Source organism: Nelumbo lutea, chromosome 1 (assembly GCF_056320005.1).
Source record: "Nelumbo lutea isolate HS-2025 chromosome 1, American lotus-T2T, whole genome shotgun sequence".
In the NCBI taxonomy this organism is placed as follows: domain Eukaryota; kingdom Viridiplantae; phylum Streptophyta; class Magnoliopsida; order Proteales; family Nelumbonaceae; genus Nelumbo; species Nelumbo lutea.
Window position 1 is genome coordinate 43259936 of NC_142684.1, and position 18937 is coordinate 43278872.

General features: G+C 37.1%; 1 protein-coding gene across 2 annotated transcripts in view; it reads left to right on the forward strand.

Moving 5' to 3' along the window:
* Positions 1–4309: 4309 nt before the first annotated feature.
* Positions 4310–18937, forward strand: part of LOC148874435 (uncharacterized) — a 33231-nt gene continuing 18603 nt past the window's right edge. The window contains exons 1-3 of one of the 2 annotated variants that reach the window (XM_088965652.1): positions 4310–5339; positions 7022–7182; positions 7870–7900. In XM_088965652.1, coding sequence (XP_088821778.1) covers positions 5001–5339; positions 7022–7182; positions 7870–7900 — 531 coding nt within the window. In that variant the 5' untranslated portion in view covers positions 4310–5000. The remainder of the gene's footprint in view (positions 5340–7021; positions 7183–7869; positions 7901–18937) is intronic. The other variant, XR_016105334.1, reaches the window with a different exon arrangement.

An 18937-nucleotide genomic window follows, 5' to 3' on the forward strand; every position in this document is an offset into this window, starting at 1 on the left:
GAAGATAAACCAACAGATTGTGTTGTAGTATTGACTTGCCTTCTACATGTGTAGAGTTCCTTGAAGTCGAGATGCTCATTATAGCTTAAGAAAAGGAGGAAGAACCTGTGGATGGTTGCAATGGCAGTAGATCAAGACACCCAAAATTCACCATGGCGACATTAGTAATGGTGAGATTATCACTAACGTCTAACTTAATCTTTCCTTGTTTACGTCTAACTTAATCTTTCCTTGTTTTGCAAGATGAAGTATTTTGTCCTTTAAGACTAGGGGTTTTTTAGTTGGACGACTTATCATTTGATGGTACTAACAATACTTGGTGTCAATCACACGTCCTTGCTCTTTAGGTCATTTGGGCGGTGAAAGCTTAATCAACTTTACTTGGAATAATTAGCTGAGCATTTTTGGAATGTCAAAGTCAAGGAATGGATACTCTTTTTCTTCTAGTTAAGGGTGTCAATAGTATTTGAAAATCCAATTTCAAATTTGAGATTCAAAATAATTGAATCGAATTCAGATAATTCGAATATCTAATCGGTAAAATTTGGATATAACCTTATTCGATTCGATAAATATCCAAATTTGACCAATTATTTAATTCTTATATATAATATATAGAATATTTAAATGTTTAATATAATTTATATATAAAATAATTAAATCATATGAATAATTTATATATTTATATACTTTATATAAATAAAATATTTATTTTATATCTTTATTAATTACCTAAAATAATTGATTGGTTAAATTCGAATCAAATCGAATATTCGAATATTTAGTTGAATTCGAATATTAATTTTCATTATCCGTCGGATATCAAATCGAATTCGGATATTGGATTTGAATTCAAATATTGCCTAATCCGGTTCGAGTTTGATTCGTTTACACCCCTACTTCTTGTTCCTTCAAAGTTGACCTAGACTTCTCTTGGCCCTGTTTTGTAGAAGATTTCACTTTAATCTTTCTTATTTTTATAGAGATCTTAATTGGTGTAGTGGTCATAATCATGACTTCCTTTGCTTTGGAGGAGGAGGAGGTCTTAGGATCCTTTTTGACTTCCTTCTTAACTTCATTCTTCTCAAGAGGATCACTTAGTTAAGGATTCTTGTGTTTGGTTATATGGATCTCCAAGTCACGAGCTCAAGTAGCTAGTTATTCAAAAGTGGTAGGCATGTTCCCTTTGAGGTTGTAGAGTAGCCCCCAGTCCATTCCTTGGGCGCACATGTCTATAGCAGATGATTGATTGATTTGTTTCTTGCACTGAAGGGCAAGGTTTCTCCACTACACGATGTAGTTGATAACAAATTCATCCTTTCTTTGCATTGTTATAGAGAGTTCTAGAATTAATTCCAACTGTATTTCTCAAATTAGTTCCAATTGTATTTCTCAAATTAGTGGAAGTAGGTGAAGAACTCTCTCTCTCTCTCTCCCTCTCTCTCTCTCTCTCTCTCTTTCTCTTTCTATTTCTCAAATTCCTCCCAACTGTCAATTGAACCTAGTTGGAGGTTGGTGTACCTATCAAACGTTGTATACCTAAGGGAGTGAACAAACTGCTCCACCTTTTGGTCATCATGGGTTCCCGCATTGTCGCAAGTCTCGATGAAATGGGCTAGTGTTGCTTTGGGTTGCCTTTCCCATCAAACTATTGGAACTTGGGAGGTTGGTATCCAATCAACTTGTGCATCTTATCAATGTGACAAGTGCATGGTTTGACATAAACTAGAAAGGTTTGTGGGACTCGTCTATACTGAGCCCTCATGGTGTTAGTGATCATATATATACTAGAGCTATTGCATAGTTAAGGAGGGACATGGACTTCTATGGTTCAACAATGACTTACAACATTAAATGTATTAATTATGGTGTTTTGTCAAAATACACATTTGTCCTTGAGAAATTGAGTGATTAAGAGGTAATTTATGTCTATTGAAAATTTCAGAAAATCACAATATTAAATGCCCTAATTATGGCGTTTTGTCAAAGTACACATTTCTCCCCAAGAAATTCAATGATTAAGGGGTAACTTATGCCCAATGAAAATTCAAAAAAGTTACAAAATTAAATGTCTTAATTATAGTGTTTTGTCAAAGTAAATATTTGTCCCCAAGAAATTTAGTGATTAAGGGATAATTTATGTCCAATGAAAATTACAAAAAATAAGGCCCTATTCACACTTTTATAAGTAGTATAGATAGATTAACCATGGATTAAATTGAGTTTATTGATTTGACATTTATTCTCTATATATCTAGGTGTTCTTTTTTTTTTTTTTTTGCTGCCATATCTAGGTGTTCTACTTTTATTTATTAGGACCATGAATTATCTATTGTCTTTAGGATATTGAATGCAATACTTTTATTATGAAGAGAAATCTAGCTTGGTTTTCATTCTAAACAGAAATCGACCTTAGAATTATATGATTATTAAATTTGGTTAAATGGTTAATTAACTAATAACTAAATAACTATTAATTAGTAAAAATATTAAATAAGCAAGAAATAAGTACTAGTTATTTATTAGCTAACATTTTATTCTCTAATTAATATATATTTATTAAGTATATATTAATTATATATAACTAATCATTAAATACATAATATATAATTATTAATGAACTAATAAATAGTGATTAAATAATATATAATTTTTAGCATAATTGGTTGTTAATTATTACTTCACTAATAAATAAGTAATTAGTAATTAATAATAGCTAATTAGTAAATTAATTAGTACTACATAAGTGATTTAACTATTTATGACTTTTTGGTCAATGCCACTTTTGGTTCATTGTAAACAAACATTCTCGGATCTAAAGTTAAAATTTTCAATTGTCATTTTTTCAAACTCAAAATTTAGATTTTAGAATAATAATTTCTTTATTCACATTTTAAAACAAAAAATAGTTCACTAACTCTATTATATCTCTTAAAATAATTCTCATGGTTCAAAGTATTTATACACCTTTGTGTATCGGTGCTTTAAACCATGTACTTTTTATTTTTTAGTATTTTTTTTCAAAATTTCATTTATATATTTTTATATCATTTAACGAATAAAACAAAATGTTTCTTGAAAACACCTTTAAATAAGTGTATCCAAACCCTACTGATACAATATGATATTTTAGCCCGGTGGTTCCTGAAAACACCTGAGCTCAAAGTAGGGATGTCATTGGTTGGGTTAAATGGTAAACCCAACTTGACTTGACCCTATTGGGTTGGGTAAGGGTCAGACCTATTCAGATTTAGGGTTGAGTTGGGGTTTTGATTCTTTGACTCGAGTTGGATTTGGGTATGGCTGACCACCCCACTAGGTCATTGATACCCAACATATATACAAAGAATTCTTGTAACTTTTGACTTCTAACTATAGCCATAATGTTTAAGATTTATTTACATATTGATTTTGGTTTTCTTCCTGACACTTTAGAATCTATAAAACAAAATTTTAACTTAAATTAATGAATGTGCTAAAAAAATACAGTTGAAATGCCACAGGTCGGGTTAGACCTCATAGGGTCATGTGGGTTCGAAAATTATGCATTCTTTCCCCGTTGGTTCGGGTTCAAGTTGGGGCACTGGATAGTTGGGATAGGGTTGAGGTAAACACATACTGAACTTGACCCGTTGACATCCCTAGCCTGAAGGAAGCAAACAAAATTGATATTTTATCTTGTGGAGAGAAAAATGGATAAAATTTATTCAATTCTTTCAACCATGAAACGTGATATACTAACCCCTTCGATGTCAAAAATTGCATTGGAATCTTTGTTTTTTTTGCATGTAATTGGGTTTTGATCAAGAATTGAAGGATTGGCGATGCAGGAGATAGGCTACAATACTAAGGAGGACATGACACCTCAATTGATAATTCACTAGATGCATCTGATGAGGGTGAAACTTGAAAAAGTGTTGAATCCAATATTCTTTTGTACTTTGTATTTTTTATTTTATTTTTTTTGAGAATTATTTGTAATAATTTTCAAAAAACCAGTCCAACTTTAATTTTTATATTCAATTTTATTATTTTAGTATGTCAACTCCATTGTATTATTTTTTTCAATGTATTTTTATTTTTTTGTACACATTAAATTTGAAATGAAATAAAAATTTCAATTTTTTTTCCAATTTATTGTCTACTATTCATGTTCATTTTCTGTTATTATATGTTTTTTTATTTTTTTTCTAATTTTTCTTAGTTTGGAAAAATTGGAAAATAAAAAAAAGGCCCAGCCCGGCCCTGGCCCGTCGTTGCCTGGTTCCTCAGTCCCAGCATTAATGGGAACAGGGCTACGGGCCGTGCCGGGCCTGATCTGGGAGGAGGACCAGGCTATCCAAGCAAGGCCCGCTAAGGAGGCCCGGCATGGGCCACATTACAGGTCTATGGTTATTGGTTTGGTAGATCGGATTTAACCTCCGGGCTCCGGCATGGGCCTCAAGCCAAAATCTTAAAGATTAGACCTTAGAGGCTTGGATGATGGACCTCAATACCTCATTGTGACGTTCAGTATTCTGTTTCTGTACATCTTCCTCCGCCGAGCTTCCCTCGCGTACTCCTTCAGAAGTCGTTTCAACTTTCTCAACCCAGGAGTGCTTATGCTCTGGTCATCAGCTTTATCTCAAGGCTGCTACTTGCTAGCCCAGAACTCTAAATATGCAAACTCAATGTCATTAACGGTAATGACATCCTATTCAATCTATTTCAAAAGTCTGCCCTAAAAACGAATTTGTTCTGCTAATCATCCTAAACTTCCATTCTGATTCATAACCATTAACCAAAAAAGAAACAGGACTGGAAAATCGAATCTTTTGCACGGAAAATAGGAACGCTACAAAGAATTTTTCGAAAGAGATCGGAAAGCTCCGTCTTGTCTAGGGTTTATAAACGAGGAAAGAGAGACGACCTCGAACTCGAAAGCTTAGTGCTTTTAAGGCATTGGGGTAAAGAAAAAGGTATTTGTTGTCTCGAAGAGATCAAGCACTTCGTCTAACTTGATGCTGTCGCTTGCAAGACGGTTGCAGAGGTTGCAGCCCTTCGCTCAATATGAGACTGAACAGCTCCATTTGGCGAGAAGCGGCGCCTTGGCTGCATGTTTTTCTACCAGTAGCAATAGTACTAGTGCAAGGAGGAAGAACAAGTTCCAGACCGCGAGAATGAAGAAGTTGGATGATAAAACGGAATGGTGGGTGGTGGACGGCGAGATGCACGAAATCGGAGAGAACGTTCCACTAAGAGAGCGCTTTGTCATCCCAAGAGACAACCTACCTAATAAACGCCGTAAGCAGATGAGGGAGCAGTTCATGCGCAGAACCCGCCTAGTTCTCAAGGAATCGGTCCGTTACTGAACGTATATTTCTTTCTTCCTATTTTTAGCTCTAAATTTTGGTAGGGATTATTATCAATCGAGTATTGGATGTTGGTTCTTTGTTTTCACAGATATGAACTCGAAATTGGATTGTATACTTGTTGGTTACTAGTTTTTGATTTTGGGATCGATAATCTGAAAGTTAGGGAATATGATCGGACTTTTCACGTAATGATTAATTCCATTGAAGTAGGGTTTTTACAGTCACTTGGTGCTATGAACAAAAATTGAATCTAGGTTGATGCAATCATTGGATTTCCGTTCTTATCGGTTATGAATTAATGCTGATTGCAAGATAGTCCTTCTACAAGGATTGAAAGAACCTTTGACTGAAATTAGTTGCTAAAAAGGCCATTGGAGAAAGTAATTTTACACCTTCCAATTGATGGTTTAAAATATCATCTCTGGAACTAATTAGGTTCTCAAATATGATAATGTGTCAATTATTGATTGAGATAACTTAAGAGATTCAAATGTTGCTTAGAAATAATTAGCCACTTAAGCTTAAGATGATTAACATTATAAGAAAGAAGTAGACAGTTGTGTCTGTCTTCATTGAGGATAAAATTTATGACATGCAGTCTGGAACCTTCATTGGCAAGGGTTCAATTTGCAGTCTAATACACTAAATGGTTCCTAGTCACCTAATTTTGAGGAAGACACTTTTAGAAAGGCCTCTTCTCTCCTGCCTCCCTGGATTAAGATGCAAGGCATTGTTGCAAGTAAATTCTTACCATATTCTTGCAGTCATTCATGTTGTAACGGTTGTCATCATAGTTGTCAAGGCGACGCCTAGGCGGGTGCCTAGGTGACCAGGTGCCTTTTGAGGCTCGCCTCGCCTAATCGCCAAGCAGTTTTGTACTATGCATTGTAAAATATTTTTTATTCTTTATTTTTTGGCACTATAATTATAAAATAGGCACTATTAAACTAAAATATTCATTTTTCGTGTTTATATACTAATTTGTTTTTATTATTTTCTTATTTGTTAGGATTTAATCAATACAAACATTGCTAAGTGCTGTATTGAACCCTCAAAGACTTTAAAACCTGAACCAATAAGTAAGGAAGAACTTAAAATTTATTCTAATTAAACACATTTTCTGCTACTACTACTATTACAAAAATAAGGGTTCAGCCCCTATATTTTTTGAATTTTCTTTTCCTTCTTTTTTTTTCTTCTCATGAATATGTTGATTTTCTATACTTTAACATAAACTCTATACTTTTCTTATGAAATTTATGAATAATTATTAAGGAAATATGGCTATGGTACCTAAGGAACTACCCTAGGATCTATGTTTTCTATATAAAAAAATCCATCCCCTAGGCGACTAGGTGACAAGGCGCCCCCTTGACTCCCAGCCTCGCCTTGGCGCCTTGAAAACTATGGTTGTCATTGTATCCATCCTGAATACTTTAAGGTCTAATGTTAATGTTTACGTGTCTTGTTGTCTTTCTCTTTGTAATTTCAAATTTTTACCTTGATGATACTTTATTGTGGAGTTCTAGGAGCATGAGCCTTGGATACAATGGACCATTGATCCATCCTGAATACTTTAGGGACTAATGCTAATGTTTACATGTCTTTGTCTTTTTCTTTCTAATTTCAATTTTTTACCTTAATGATACTTCATTGTGGAGTTCTAGGAACATGAGCCTTGGTGTAAAAGATACATGGAACTATATCAGGAGCTCAGAGAAAACTGGGAAAGATTATACTGGGATGAAGGGTATTCAAAGAAACTTGCCCAAGATCATGCCAATTATGAATCTGCTGAAGATGATGATCTAGATTTTTCACCCTACAGGTCTATCTCAACTCTGTTCTTTTTTAAATTTTCTCCAATTATTTCCATGTTACTCTAATATATTGGCAATTATGCAATCTTACTTTATCTGGATCATATGTAAGTAGCTTTGTTTCTCCTACTTAATTCATGATTATTGTCGTTGGGTTCAATTTCACTTTCCTCCATGATCTAAATTGAAGTTAGCTTTTTTGGGTAATAAACTAATAATATGAATAGTAGCTTCACCAGGCTCAAAAAAATGGTGTTCTAAAACTTGGTGAAGCCAATCTTGTTGATACAAGGATTCTGGGATTCTTCCTTCCTTGTTGATACGAGGATTTTGAAGGTGATCTTTTTAGCACGTTTAGGAGTTATTTTCTGTTCTGGTTTAATAAATTTGAACCCACCTTTGACTCCATTCTGTAGGTAACTAGACTTGATGCTTGTCCATTGTTGGTTGATATTTATTTGTTTCTCTAGTTTCTCTGCAAGAAAATATTTGTATTAGAGGAAGAATGTAAAAAACTATGGAGGGGCTTTGCTCTCTTTAAACTAGAGAGAACACCCTGGTATATGTTTATCTTGACAACATTGATTGACTACTTGTTCAATTGTTTGTTAATCAAAAATTGTCTTAATAGGAATGTCTTATGATGTGGCATTAAATATCAATTCATACTTATTTTTCTTGGTTTTATGCTCCAGGAGAAAGCGATCCCAAGCTGAACAAAATAAGGTATGCATGTGATAGATTTGCACCCATTACTTGTTTTCTTTCTTATTTTGATACAATGATACCTTAGCTATAAATCGTGTCATTTTTCCTGGATGTTTAATCAGTAAGAACGCTATATATATTACCTTTCTGTACCATTTTTTCTCTCAAAAAGAGTCAGTGTGCCAAGAAATTGAAATAAAATGGGGAATCTAAGGGAAGACTGCAAAGTATCATTATTAATACCAAATAGTTGGTATTAAGTTTTTTTTTTCTTTTGTTTTTTTGTTTTTTTGTTAGTAACTACTATCTTTTATTATCAGCAAAGAATGAAGTGTTCATAAATATGCTAAGCATTCTACATTTTTAGGCTGGCATCTGCCACCTACCCAATCGCTTTATCTATTTACATTACATTCTCCAATAATTCTCCCCAGAATAGCTGATCCCTATTGATGCCTTGTTTGGATAATGCATCAGCTAAATTGTTTTCTGAACTATGCATGAAAGAAAAACTATTTTTTGTTTCACTTGTCATAGACTTCAAATCCCTGATTATGCTCCTCTGGTGCCATAAGCCTGGTTCATCATTCTTCATCCAACCCGTTACCACTCTAGAATCTTTAGGATTAAGGCTTAGTTGAATTGAGTATTTCTCCCAAATATAATGCTTGATTTCTGGTGCATTTTAGAAAAGAAATATTATTTTTTTAATCAATGAAGAATTTATTAATTCAAATATTCAAAGCAATACAAGCATCCCTAGGAGAGGTGCAAACTGCATCCTCTCCAATAGCAGTAGTTAATAAAAGCTAAAGCAAATTACAACTAAGTCAAAAGCAAATGTTCCTTATTTATCCCTTGCTTGGCTAAACAATCAGCTAAAGCATTTGCCAATCTTCCCACAACCTACAATATATATATTTTTTTTGATCAGCAACACAGAAAAGATTTTGTTAATTAGAAAAATCAGTTTAGAACAAGAAATTGTGAAAAGAAAAAACCAGCTTTAGAAGCTCACCCAATTCAAGATTACATTTGAGCCCAAAACATTTGTGTTCTATGTACCCCTTGCTTGCCTAAGCTATCTGCCAAATTGTTGGCATTTCTCCTCACCCATCTCACTCGGATTGACATGTCCTTTGATAGCCATTTAAATCTCTTGAATTCATTCCTCAAATGCCATGTCACCCCCTCCTCCTTGTGCAGCCATTTTACCACAGTTTTTGAGTCTCCCTCAATAATCAGTCTACTAATACCCAGTTCTTTTGTCTTCTCAACCCCATATACTGCAGCCAAAATCTCTGACCTTGCCACATCACTTTGCTCCACAGGACTGGAGTATAAAGCATGTATGTACCCATCTTCATCCCTAATGCCCCCCCTCCCCCACCTGAAAGGCCCAGATTACCCAAACAGCTCCCATTAAAGATAAGTTTCTTCCAGCCATTTATTGGGGGATACCATGTCTTAATAGATCTCTGTCTTGTAGATGAGGATGCGGCAATAACACCCCAAGCTCTAAAAAAATCTTCAATATTGAAGTCTGAAAACAGCTTCATGCTCTTTGCCCAGTGTGCCATTCTCAAAGTTATTGCTTCTACCAAGGCTTCCTTGCTTATTTCCCTTTCTTCAAATATTCTTGCGCTTCTTTCCTCCCAAACAATCCAAAATAGTGCTGCTCTAGTGCACTTCCACAAAGTCCTACCCCTCTTTTTTTCTACAGCTATGCCAGTAGAGCTAAACAAACCAACAAACCATCCAACCTGTAAGGAGAAGACGACCTGCAGCCAAAGAGAGAAGCAAACTAATCCCAAATAGAGCTAACAAAAGAGCAGGATATTAGAAGATGAATTGCAGTCTCACCACCATTCAATTTACAAAGGGCACACCAGTTGGGGGGACAAACAATGGAACATTTCCCAACAGAAAGAACTGATTTTAGGGGGAATGGGAGAAAACCAAATTTCCTTAATTGCATAGTTTTCAAGGTGCCAAGGTGATGCTAGGGCGCCTTGTCGCCTAGTCGCCTAGGCGATGAATTTTTTTATGTAGAAAACATAGATCCTAAGGTAGTTCCCTAGGTACCATAACCATATTTCCTTAATAATTATTCATAATTTTCATAAGAAAAGTATAAAGTTAATGTTAAAGTATAGAAAATCAACATATTAATGAGAAGAAAAAGAAAAATAAAAAAATATAGGGGCTGAACCCTTGTTTTTCTTATAGGAAAAGAAGTAAAAGTAGTATAGAAAATGTGTTGATTTGATAAAATTTTAAGTTCTTCCATACTTATTGGTTAAACCCTAACAAATAAGAAAATAATAAAAATAAATTAGTATATAAACACACAAAATGAATATTTTAGTTTAATAGTGCCTATTTTATAATTATAATGTCAAAAAATAAAGAATAAAAAAGTATTTTACAATAAATAGTACAAAACTGCTTGGCGATTAGGCGAGGCGACCCTCAAAGGGTGCCTTGTCGCCTAGGCGCCCACCTTAACAACTATGCTTAATTGGGAAAGAAGGGGAAGAAGAGGAGGTGGCTACCAAAGAATGTAAGAAGGACTTATAAGAAAATAACCCATCAGAATTTGGACCCCATACTCTAGATTCTGAGTCACCTTCGTTCAAGAAAACTGAATCCAACAAGCCTAACAACTCAATCACAATAGGAAGTTCAGATTCTCTAAGGTTCATATTAAAGACAAAATTCCAGTTCAGTCCTTTGGGTGATAGAAGGGAATCTATAACTCAAAGGGGTATCCTCAGTCCACATATCCTCCCAAACCTGATTTTTTGACTAAAAGCCAAATCATACCTGATATGGTGTAAAAGGTAGGAAGAATTTCATGAATAGCCTTCTAGGGGGCAGTGCAGGTAGCTCTACGAAGACATCCAACATCCCATCCATTTCTTGACATGCCATGAATACTTGCAACAACCTTGTGCCATAACTTCTGATTTTCCTTGGGAAGCCTCCATAGCCATTTGCTGAGAACAGCCTGATTCTTCAACTTAATAACCAACCCATCTAGCAAAGCCATTTGCTGTGGAGGTTGTTGCAATGAGAAATTAGGTTTCTTAATAACCAATCCCCAAATGATTCTTCAACTTAACATTTCCTAAGATCACTGCTTTTTTCCATCTAACCAAATGATCATTTTTTCCCCTTGACTCCCAAAGAAAATCCCTCATGATTTTTTTTTTCAATTTTCCTCACTATCTCGTGGCATCCTAAACACTGACATGTGATACATTGGAAGATTTGTTAGGGTAGACTTAATAAGAGTTAATCTCCCCCCATTGAAATGTAGTTCATTTTCCACCCTACTAAACTCTTCTCAACCCTTTCCACCATTGGAGACAAAAAACTAGCTGATCTGGGGTTATCTCCTAGGGGTATGCCTAAGTATTTCATAAGCCATTCTCCTTTCTCACAGCCTAGGGAATCTGCCATATCCTTAAAACATCCTCTTCAGTGTTGGTACCAACCACTAAGCTCTTCGACCAATTAATCCTCAAATTAGACAGTCTCTCAAATAGTTCCACCACCAACTTCAAGTTTTCCACCCCCTCACTACAGTCTCCATCACAAAAAAATTAGAATGTCAGCTGCAAATTGTGAGTGATCAAAATATTGTCTCTCCCTACTGACCAAAACAGATGCAAGCAATTTGCTCTCGAGATCAATTTACTTAGTACTTCAGCAACCAAAGTGAATAGAAAGGGATAAGGGAGAGAGGGGGTCACCTTGTCTAAGCACATGAAAGCCCTCAATCATACACCGTCCCATTAACAATGACTAAGTAATGGCTAGACTGTAAGCAGCCCTTAATCCATTTACACTACAAATCTCCAAGCCCACACCTCATAATATCAATTAAGAAGTTCCAATCCACCAAATGATAGGCTTTCTCCAAATCCAATTTGATAGCCACTCCCTTTCTCTTTAATCTTTTTTGACCCTCTACACATTCATTGGCAATTAGAATTTGATCAATGATCTACCAATCCTGCACAAAAGCCCCTTGAAACTGCGAAATAAGTGTGTGTGTGTGGGGGGGATCACTTTCTTAATCCTCAAAGACAACACCTTTTCTATTACCTTGTAAATACTGGTGACTAAGCTGGTAGGTCTAAAATCCCCAGGTTGGTTAGCATTGTTCTTCTTTGGGACCAACACTAAAAAAGTGGAGTTCATCCCCGGACTGATTACCCCTCTTTTATGGAATTCACTAAACACTCTGAAAAGATCTCCTTTAATTATGTCCTAGCAATCTTGATAGAATGCCATTGCAAATCTATCAGGCCCCAGAACTTTTGATCTATTCATAGAGAAAACTGCTTTCTTGACCTCATCCTCTTCAAATCTTCTTTCCAAAAATTGTGCTTGAGCCTCCCCCAAAGTTTTCCAATCAAAGCCTTTAGCCAATTGCCTTTCATTTAGAGGTCTTCTATAAATAGACCTGAAATGCTTTGAGAATGCCTTTGCAATCTTTGTCTAGGTAGAGTTTTCTCAGTTAAACCTAGCCAATGTTCTTCCATTCTAGAGAAACTAGAAACCTGTCAAGCTTGGACAAAATGGGGTTTTCTTGGAGGTTTGATGACCAAGTATAGCAAGATTGTCCCAGTTGAAAGTCTCTCAACTCAAAGTCCTCAATAGATGAATTAAACTTCCTCATGCTTGATGTAATCCTTTGCCTACCTCCAGTTGACTCATGAAAGAGCATAACTCTAATTGATATTCCTCTCTCCCCAAATACTTCTTATCCATTTCCTATCAACTTCCTAAATTTTGGATTCTTGGATCAGAATAAAATCCGGTGTCTCCTTCCTTAAGACCTCTTTAACTACTCTCCTTTTTGTGGCATTCCCTAACCCCCTTACGTTCCAACTAATGATCTTCATAATCACAGCATACACTGAACGCAATCCACACTATCCTATAGGCCCCCTTCCTTCTTCCTCCTCTAGCACTGAGCTCCTTATCCCCTTCCACATCATTAATAAGTTTCTACACTTCATTTAACTTCCATCTCCTCTTGCCTCCCTTTTCTTTGATTACCTTGCTTTGAGGTTTCCCTCCCTTAATTTTCTCCATTTTCAAACCCATTCTGTCAGCCATATCCCATCACCGGTTCCCTTTCATTCTGTGTTTCTCCACTTCTTTTACTCCTTTCTGCCTCATTATTTCTTTCCTTCCTTTTAACTGGTTCCTTCCCCAGCCCCTCTCCTCTTGATCTTTCCTTGGACTGAATTCCTTTTGCAGACCCTTCTTCTCCATCTGTACCCATCCCTGTACTAATAAGGGCATCTTTTTTGAATTCCTGCAACCTATCCTCCCAGTCTCAGAAACAAACAACCCTCCTTTCTTGTCTCCAGCTGTTTTTTTTCCAACATTTTCTCCTCCTAGACACTTACCCATCTCTTTTTCTGTAGGCACTTCCAAAGGCACACCAGAGCCATGGATGGGAGCTGAAAAATCTGCAGTACCAAAAAAAGAAGGATTAGTAATGAAAACTAAACCATTAATGTTACAGAGGTTACCAGAGTTTGACCGAGGGACAAACACAATGGGAGTTGGAGTAATAGATCCTTTAAGACCTTGATTCTTTTGGTGATTTCCACACCCCTATTTTCAGCTCTAACTGCTTGGGTAGGGGTCAAAGTTGCATCAGATTTAACCAGCTCTGGTGTTGTGCCCCCCCAGAGATCTGCAATTTCCTAGTTCCCCTACCGAATCAACAGCTGCACGTCCTGTCTTTGTCGCTTGCATGGCCTGGTGTCCTTATCCCCCTAGGGACCTCTATTCCCCTCTTGACTATTACCATGGTCCTTTAGACTGTTCTCTGAGATTAACTACACTTCACTGTCTTTGTCTTTAGTAGACCTGTTCATGGGCCGGGCTGGGCGGGCTTTGCCTCTATATTAACAGAATATACCCAGGCCCAAGCCCAAGCCCAAGCCCAAGCCCAAGCCCAAGCCCAAGCCCAAAGCCCAAGCCCGAGCCCGGCCCAACCAGCAGGCCTAGGTCTTGAGCCCGAGCCCAGCCCTTGTATAAAGCCCAAAGCCTGGGCTTGAGCTTGAGCCAGACCAGAAAGTTGGAAAAAGATTTTTTTTTTCTTTTTTTATTCAATAAAAAACTGTTTTATTCCATCAAAATTCAGCTTTACACAACCTTTTGGTGGACTATAGAAGCCCTTTCCTTTTTGAAGAAGCTATTTGCCACCTCTAGCCAATTCCTTCTAAAGTCAATGTTGGAATGTTTTTCTTTATATTTATGATTGTATTCTGCTTAGTTAGGGCCTGTTTGGTCTGGTTAAAATAACCCTTTTTCCTTTGTTTATGTACTTTGACTACAACAGGGGCATAAGGGTCTTTTCCCTTTTATTTATAGTCGCCCTATATAGAATAACATAAGCTGGCATCCCCAAACAGATTAGAACTCCCCAAACCTTTCTCTTCTCTTCTCCTTTCTCTCTTCTCTTCTTCCTTATTTCTTCTCTTTTCTTCTACTAATATGGTATCAGATCCTCTTCATCAACCAGGTACACTTGTTCTCATTAATATGCTTGAACCTCTTGATATTGATCCCCTTGTTATTAATGATCTTGATGTTCCTAATGCTAAGAGAAAGGGTGTTCGATCTTGTACTACTAATCATCCTATCTCTCACTTTGTGTCCTATGATCATATTTCACCTTCATATCGTGTGTTCCTTTCCTCCGTTGCTAGTGTTTTTGTTCCTAAGAATGTGGCAAAAGCTTTATCTAAACCTGAATGGACATATGCAATGAAGGAAGAAATTAATTCCATACACAAAAATGGCACCTGGGGGTTGGTGGATCTTCCTGAAGGCAAGGAACCAGTGGGATGCAAGTGGGTGTTCATAGTGAAGCATAGGATTGATGGTACGATAGAAAGGTACAAAGCCTGGCCAAAGGGTTTACATAAGTATATGGTGTAGACTATGCAGAAACCTTTGCTCCAGTAGCTAAGATGAATTCTATCAGAATCCTCCCTTCACTAGCAGCCAATTTTGACTAGGAATTTCATCAGTTGGATATTAAAAATTCATTCTTGAATGGTGACCTAGAGGAGGTGGACATGACTCAAGCTCCAGGTTTTTGTGCCAAAGGTAGTGAGCAGAAGGTGTGTATGTTAAAAAAATCATTATATGGGTTGAAACAATCACCCTAGGCCTGGTTTAGTGAGTTTCACTTAGCTGTACGCTAGATGGGGTTCAAATAATGCCAGTCAGATCATACTCTGTTTGTGAAGAAAGGTGAAGGGAAAATTGCAGCTTTAATTGTGTATGTTGATGACATAGTGGTTACAGGAGACTGGAAGACTGAACTACATAAGCTGAAGAAATTCCTAGCAACTCAATTCGAGGTGAAAGATCTAGGCCCCTTATGTTATTTCCTTGGGATTGAAGTCGCCTGCTCTCAAAAGGGCATCTATTTCCCAAAATGTGGGCAAGTTGGGGGTGAAGCCAATTGACTCACCCATTAAGCCTAACCATCAGCTGAGAGACAGTTAAGGGGAGTTTTTGAAAGATGTGAAGAAGTTCTAGACACTTGTAGGGAGACTCCAAGATCGGCCGATACGGCCGATACGTATCGTTTCGGGACCCTTCCGATACACCCCTACAGTGGGTGTAACGGGGGTTCGACCGGTTTAGGGGGTGGAGCCCTAAACCGGCCCCCTTGAACTGGTTGTGAAAAAAAATAAAAAAAAGGCATCAAAAGCTAAATTGTAGGGCAACTCACTTTGAAGCTACAGAAAGGATCCTTAGATACCTCAAGAAGTTCTTAGGAGCTGGTTGTGAAAAAAAATAAAAAAAAGGCATCAAAAGCTAAATTGTAGGACAACTCACTTTGAAGCTACAGAAAGGATCCTTAGATACCTCAAGAAGTTCCTAGGAGCTGGTTTGCTATTCCTGAAACATGGACATTTGAAGGTTGAAGTGTATACAAATGTTGACTTGGCAGGGGCAGTTGATTACAGAAAGTCTACCAGTGGGTATTGTACCTTTGTGGGAGGAAACTTAGTCACTTGGAGAAGTAAGAAGCAAAGTGTGGTGGTTAGGTCCAATGCTGAAGCAGAATATAGAGCTGTCTCATGGAGTTGCTGAAATCATGTGGATAAAAAACTTGTTAGGTGAACTGGGTTTTGCAGTTATTATAAACCTAATTTGCACTAGAATTCTGTTAGAATTAGGGTTGAGACTAGAAGAAGAAGTAGAAGAAGTAGAAGAAGAAGAGAGGGGAATAGAGAAGAAGAAAATTCTGGATCGATCTAGAGAACTCAGATTTCTCTCTAGTCGAACAAATTGAATTTGTATGTTCCTATCCGTAATAACAAAGGACTACTTTGTCCCCACGACACATCATCCAACAGAAACATTACACATTAGCAGCTTTAAACATAAATGTAAAGACTAAAATACCCCTACACAGTCGACATTAACACTCCCCCTCAAGCTAGTATGTATATATCATATATTCCCAGCTTGTTACATATGTAGTTCACTCTCCCCCGACTCAACCCTTTGGTGAATAGGTTTGCCCATTGGTTTCTTGTGTTAACATGTGTAGTATCTATCACTTCACTCAGTACTTTCTCTCTCACAAAGTGACAACCAATTTCTATATGCTTTGCTCTTTCATGAAACACCGAATTAGAAGATATGTGGATTGCAGCTTGGTTGTCACAATAAAGCTTCATTTGAGTGTTAATCGAATATCCTATTTCCTGTAGAAGATTTCTCAGCCATACTAATTCACAAGTGGTATGAGCCATAGCTCTATATTTGGCTTCTACACTACTTGCCACAACTGTCTGTTTTTTACTTTTCCATGTCACCAAATTACCCCCAAGGAAAGTACAATAACCTATAGTGGATCTTCTGTCAGATATAGAGCCAATTCAACCAGCATCAGTATATCCCTCTATTTCGAGATTTCTTCCACTCTTATATATCAAGCCACAACTAGGAGCTCCCTTCAAATACCTTACAATCCTTAGAACTGCATCCCAATGTGGAACCCGAGGTTTTTGCATGAACTGACTCACCACACTAACTGTAAATGAAATATCTAGCCGGACAATGGTTAGGTAGTTTAGTTAACCAACCAACTGCCTGTACCTTCCAGGATCTTCAAACTCTTCACCCATATCACTGCTCAGCTTGGTATTTGATTCCATAGGTGTTTCAGCTGCTTTGGCACCTAAAAGTCCTGTTTCTTCCAACCAATCAAGAATATATTTCCTCTGACACAAATTAATGCCATGTTTAGACCTTGTTACTTCTATTCCCAAGAATTATTTAAGTTTACTAAGGTCCTTTATTTGAAAGTGTTCCTGCAGAAAGATCTTCAATCTATCAATTCCCAATCTTTCACTCCTAGTAATGACAATATCATCTACATATACCACCAATAAGATCTTTCCATCCTGCGAATCATGACTGAAGATTGAGTGGTCAACCTAACACCATTTCATACCAAACTTCTTTACCACTTCATTGAACCTACCAAACCACGCATGAGGAGATTGTTTAAGTCCATAAATGGCCTTCTTTAGTCTGCACACCTTACCATCGTCCCCCTTAGCAACAAACCCCGATGGTTGCTCCATATGGACTTCCTCAAGTAGATCACCATGTGAGAAAGCATTCTTGATGTCAACCTGAAAAAGAGGCCAATCATACATAGCAGCTAGAGATATCACAACACGAACCGAACCAATTTTAGCAATAGGAGAGTGTCTTCGTGTAGGCAATACCATATGTTTGGAAATACCCTTTGGCAACTGGTCTAGCTTTTAATCGCTCTACACTACCACCAGGTAAATACTTAACGGTGTAGGCAATACCATTTTTCTTCCATTGCATGGTGCCACCCTGGAGAGGCAAGGGCTTCTTGGACATCCGTAGGAACAATAATAGAAGATAACAAGGAGATAAGCTGGCGATGGGGAGCAGAAAGATGAGTGACAGAAACATAATTAGAAATAGGGTGAAGAGTGCAACTGCGTTTACCTTTTTGCAAGGCAACCATAAGATCAAGATCAGAAATTGGGGTTGTAGCTAGTGTTGGAACATTGTCGGATCTATTGACGGTGATGGAGTTGGAGGAGGAGCCGGTACATAATGTCGATGTATATACACTTGACGAATAGGTGACCATTCAACAAGAAGTTGCATTGGAGGCAAAGACTTGGTCACAGTCGGAACAAGTGGAATGGGGTCTTTAACTGGGATTAGAAGAGGAGGAGGTGGTGAGGAAGAAGAAACATCACCTGACCCGAGAAAAACGGAGTGGACTCAAAGAAAGTAACATCGGCACATACAAAGGAACGTCGGGAGCTAGGGTTATAACACATACCCTTTTTGGGTCTGGGAATAGCCAAGGAAAATACACTTAATGGATCGTGCATCTAACTTGCCCCTTCCCGGTCTAAGATTATGAAAAAAACAGACACCCAAAAACCCAAGGAGTACGGGGAAACTGAGACAAGGTAGGAAAAGTGGTGAAGGGAGAATGACCTTTAAGGATGGGCGTGGGCATCCGGTTAATCAGAAAGCAAGATGTAAGCACAACATCACTCCAAAAAGGTTTGGGTATATTCATATGGTGCATAAGGGATCAAGCAGTTTGTTAAAGGTGACGGTTCTTTCTCTTAGTTACTCCATTTTGTTGTGGGGTGTAGGTACACGAAGTTTGATGGATAATGCCATATTGTTCCAAATATTCTTAAATTGGTGTATAAAAGTATTCACAACCATTATTAGAATGGAGAATCTTAACGTGTACGCCAAATTGGTTGTGAATTTCAGCATAAAATTTTTGGAAAATGGAAAACAATTCACTCATTTCTTTCATTAGGTAAAGCCGCGTCATCCTTGAATAATCATCAATAAAAATAACAAAGTATCTATAACTATTGTGTGATGTTAGAGTTCATAGAATAGGGGTATTTTGGTCATTTGGGTTGATCTATTTGAGAGTGAAAGGTCTGTTTTATTCAAGTCTAAGTTATG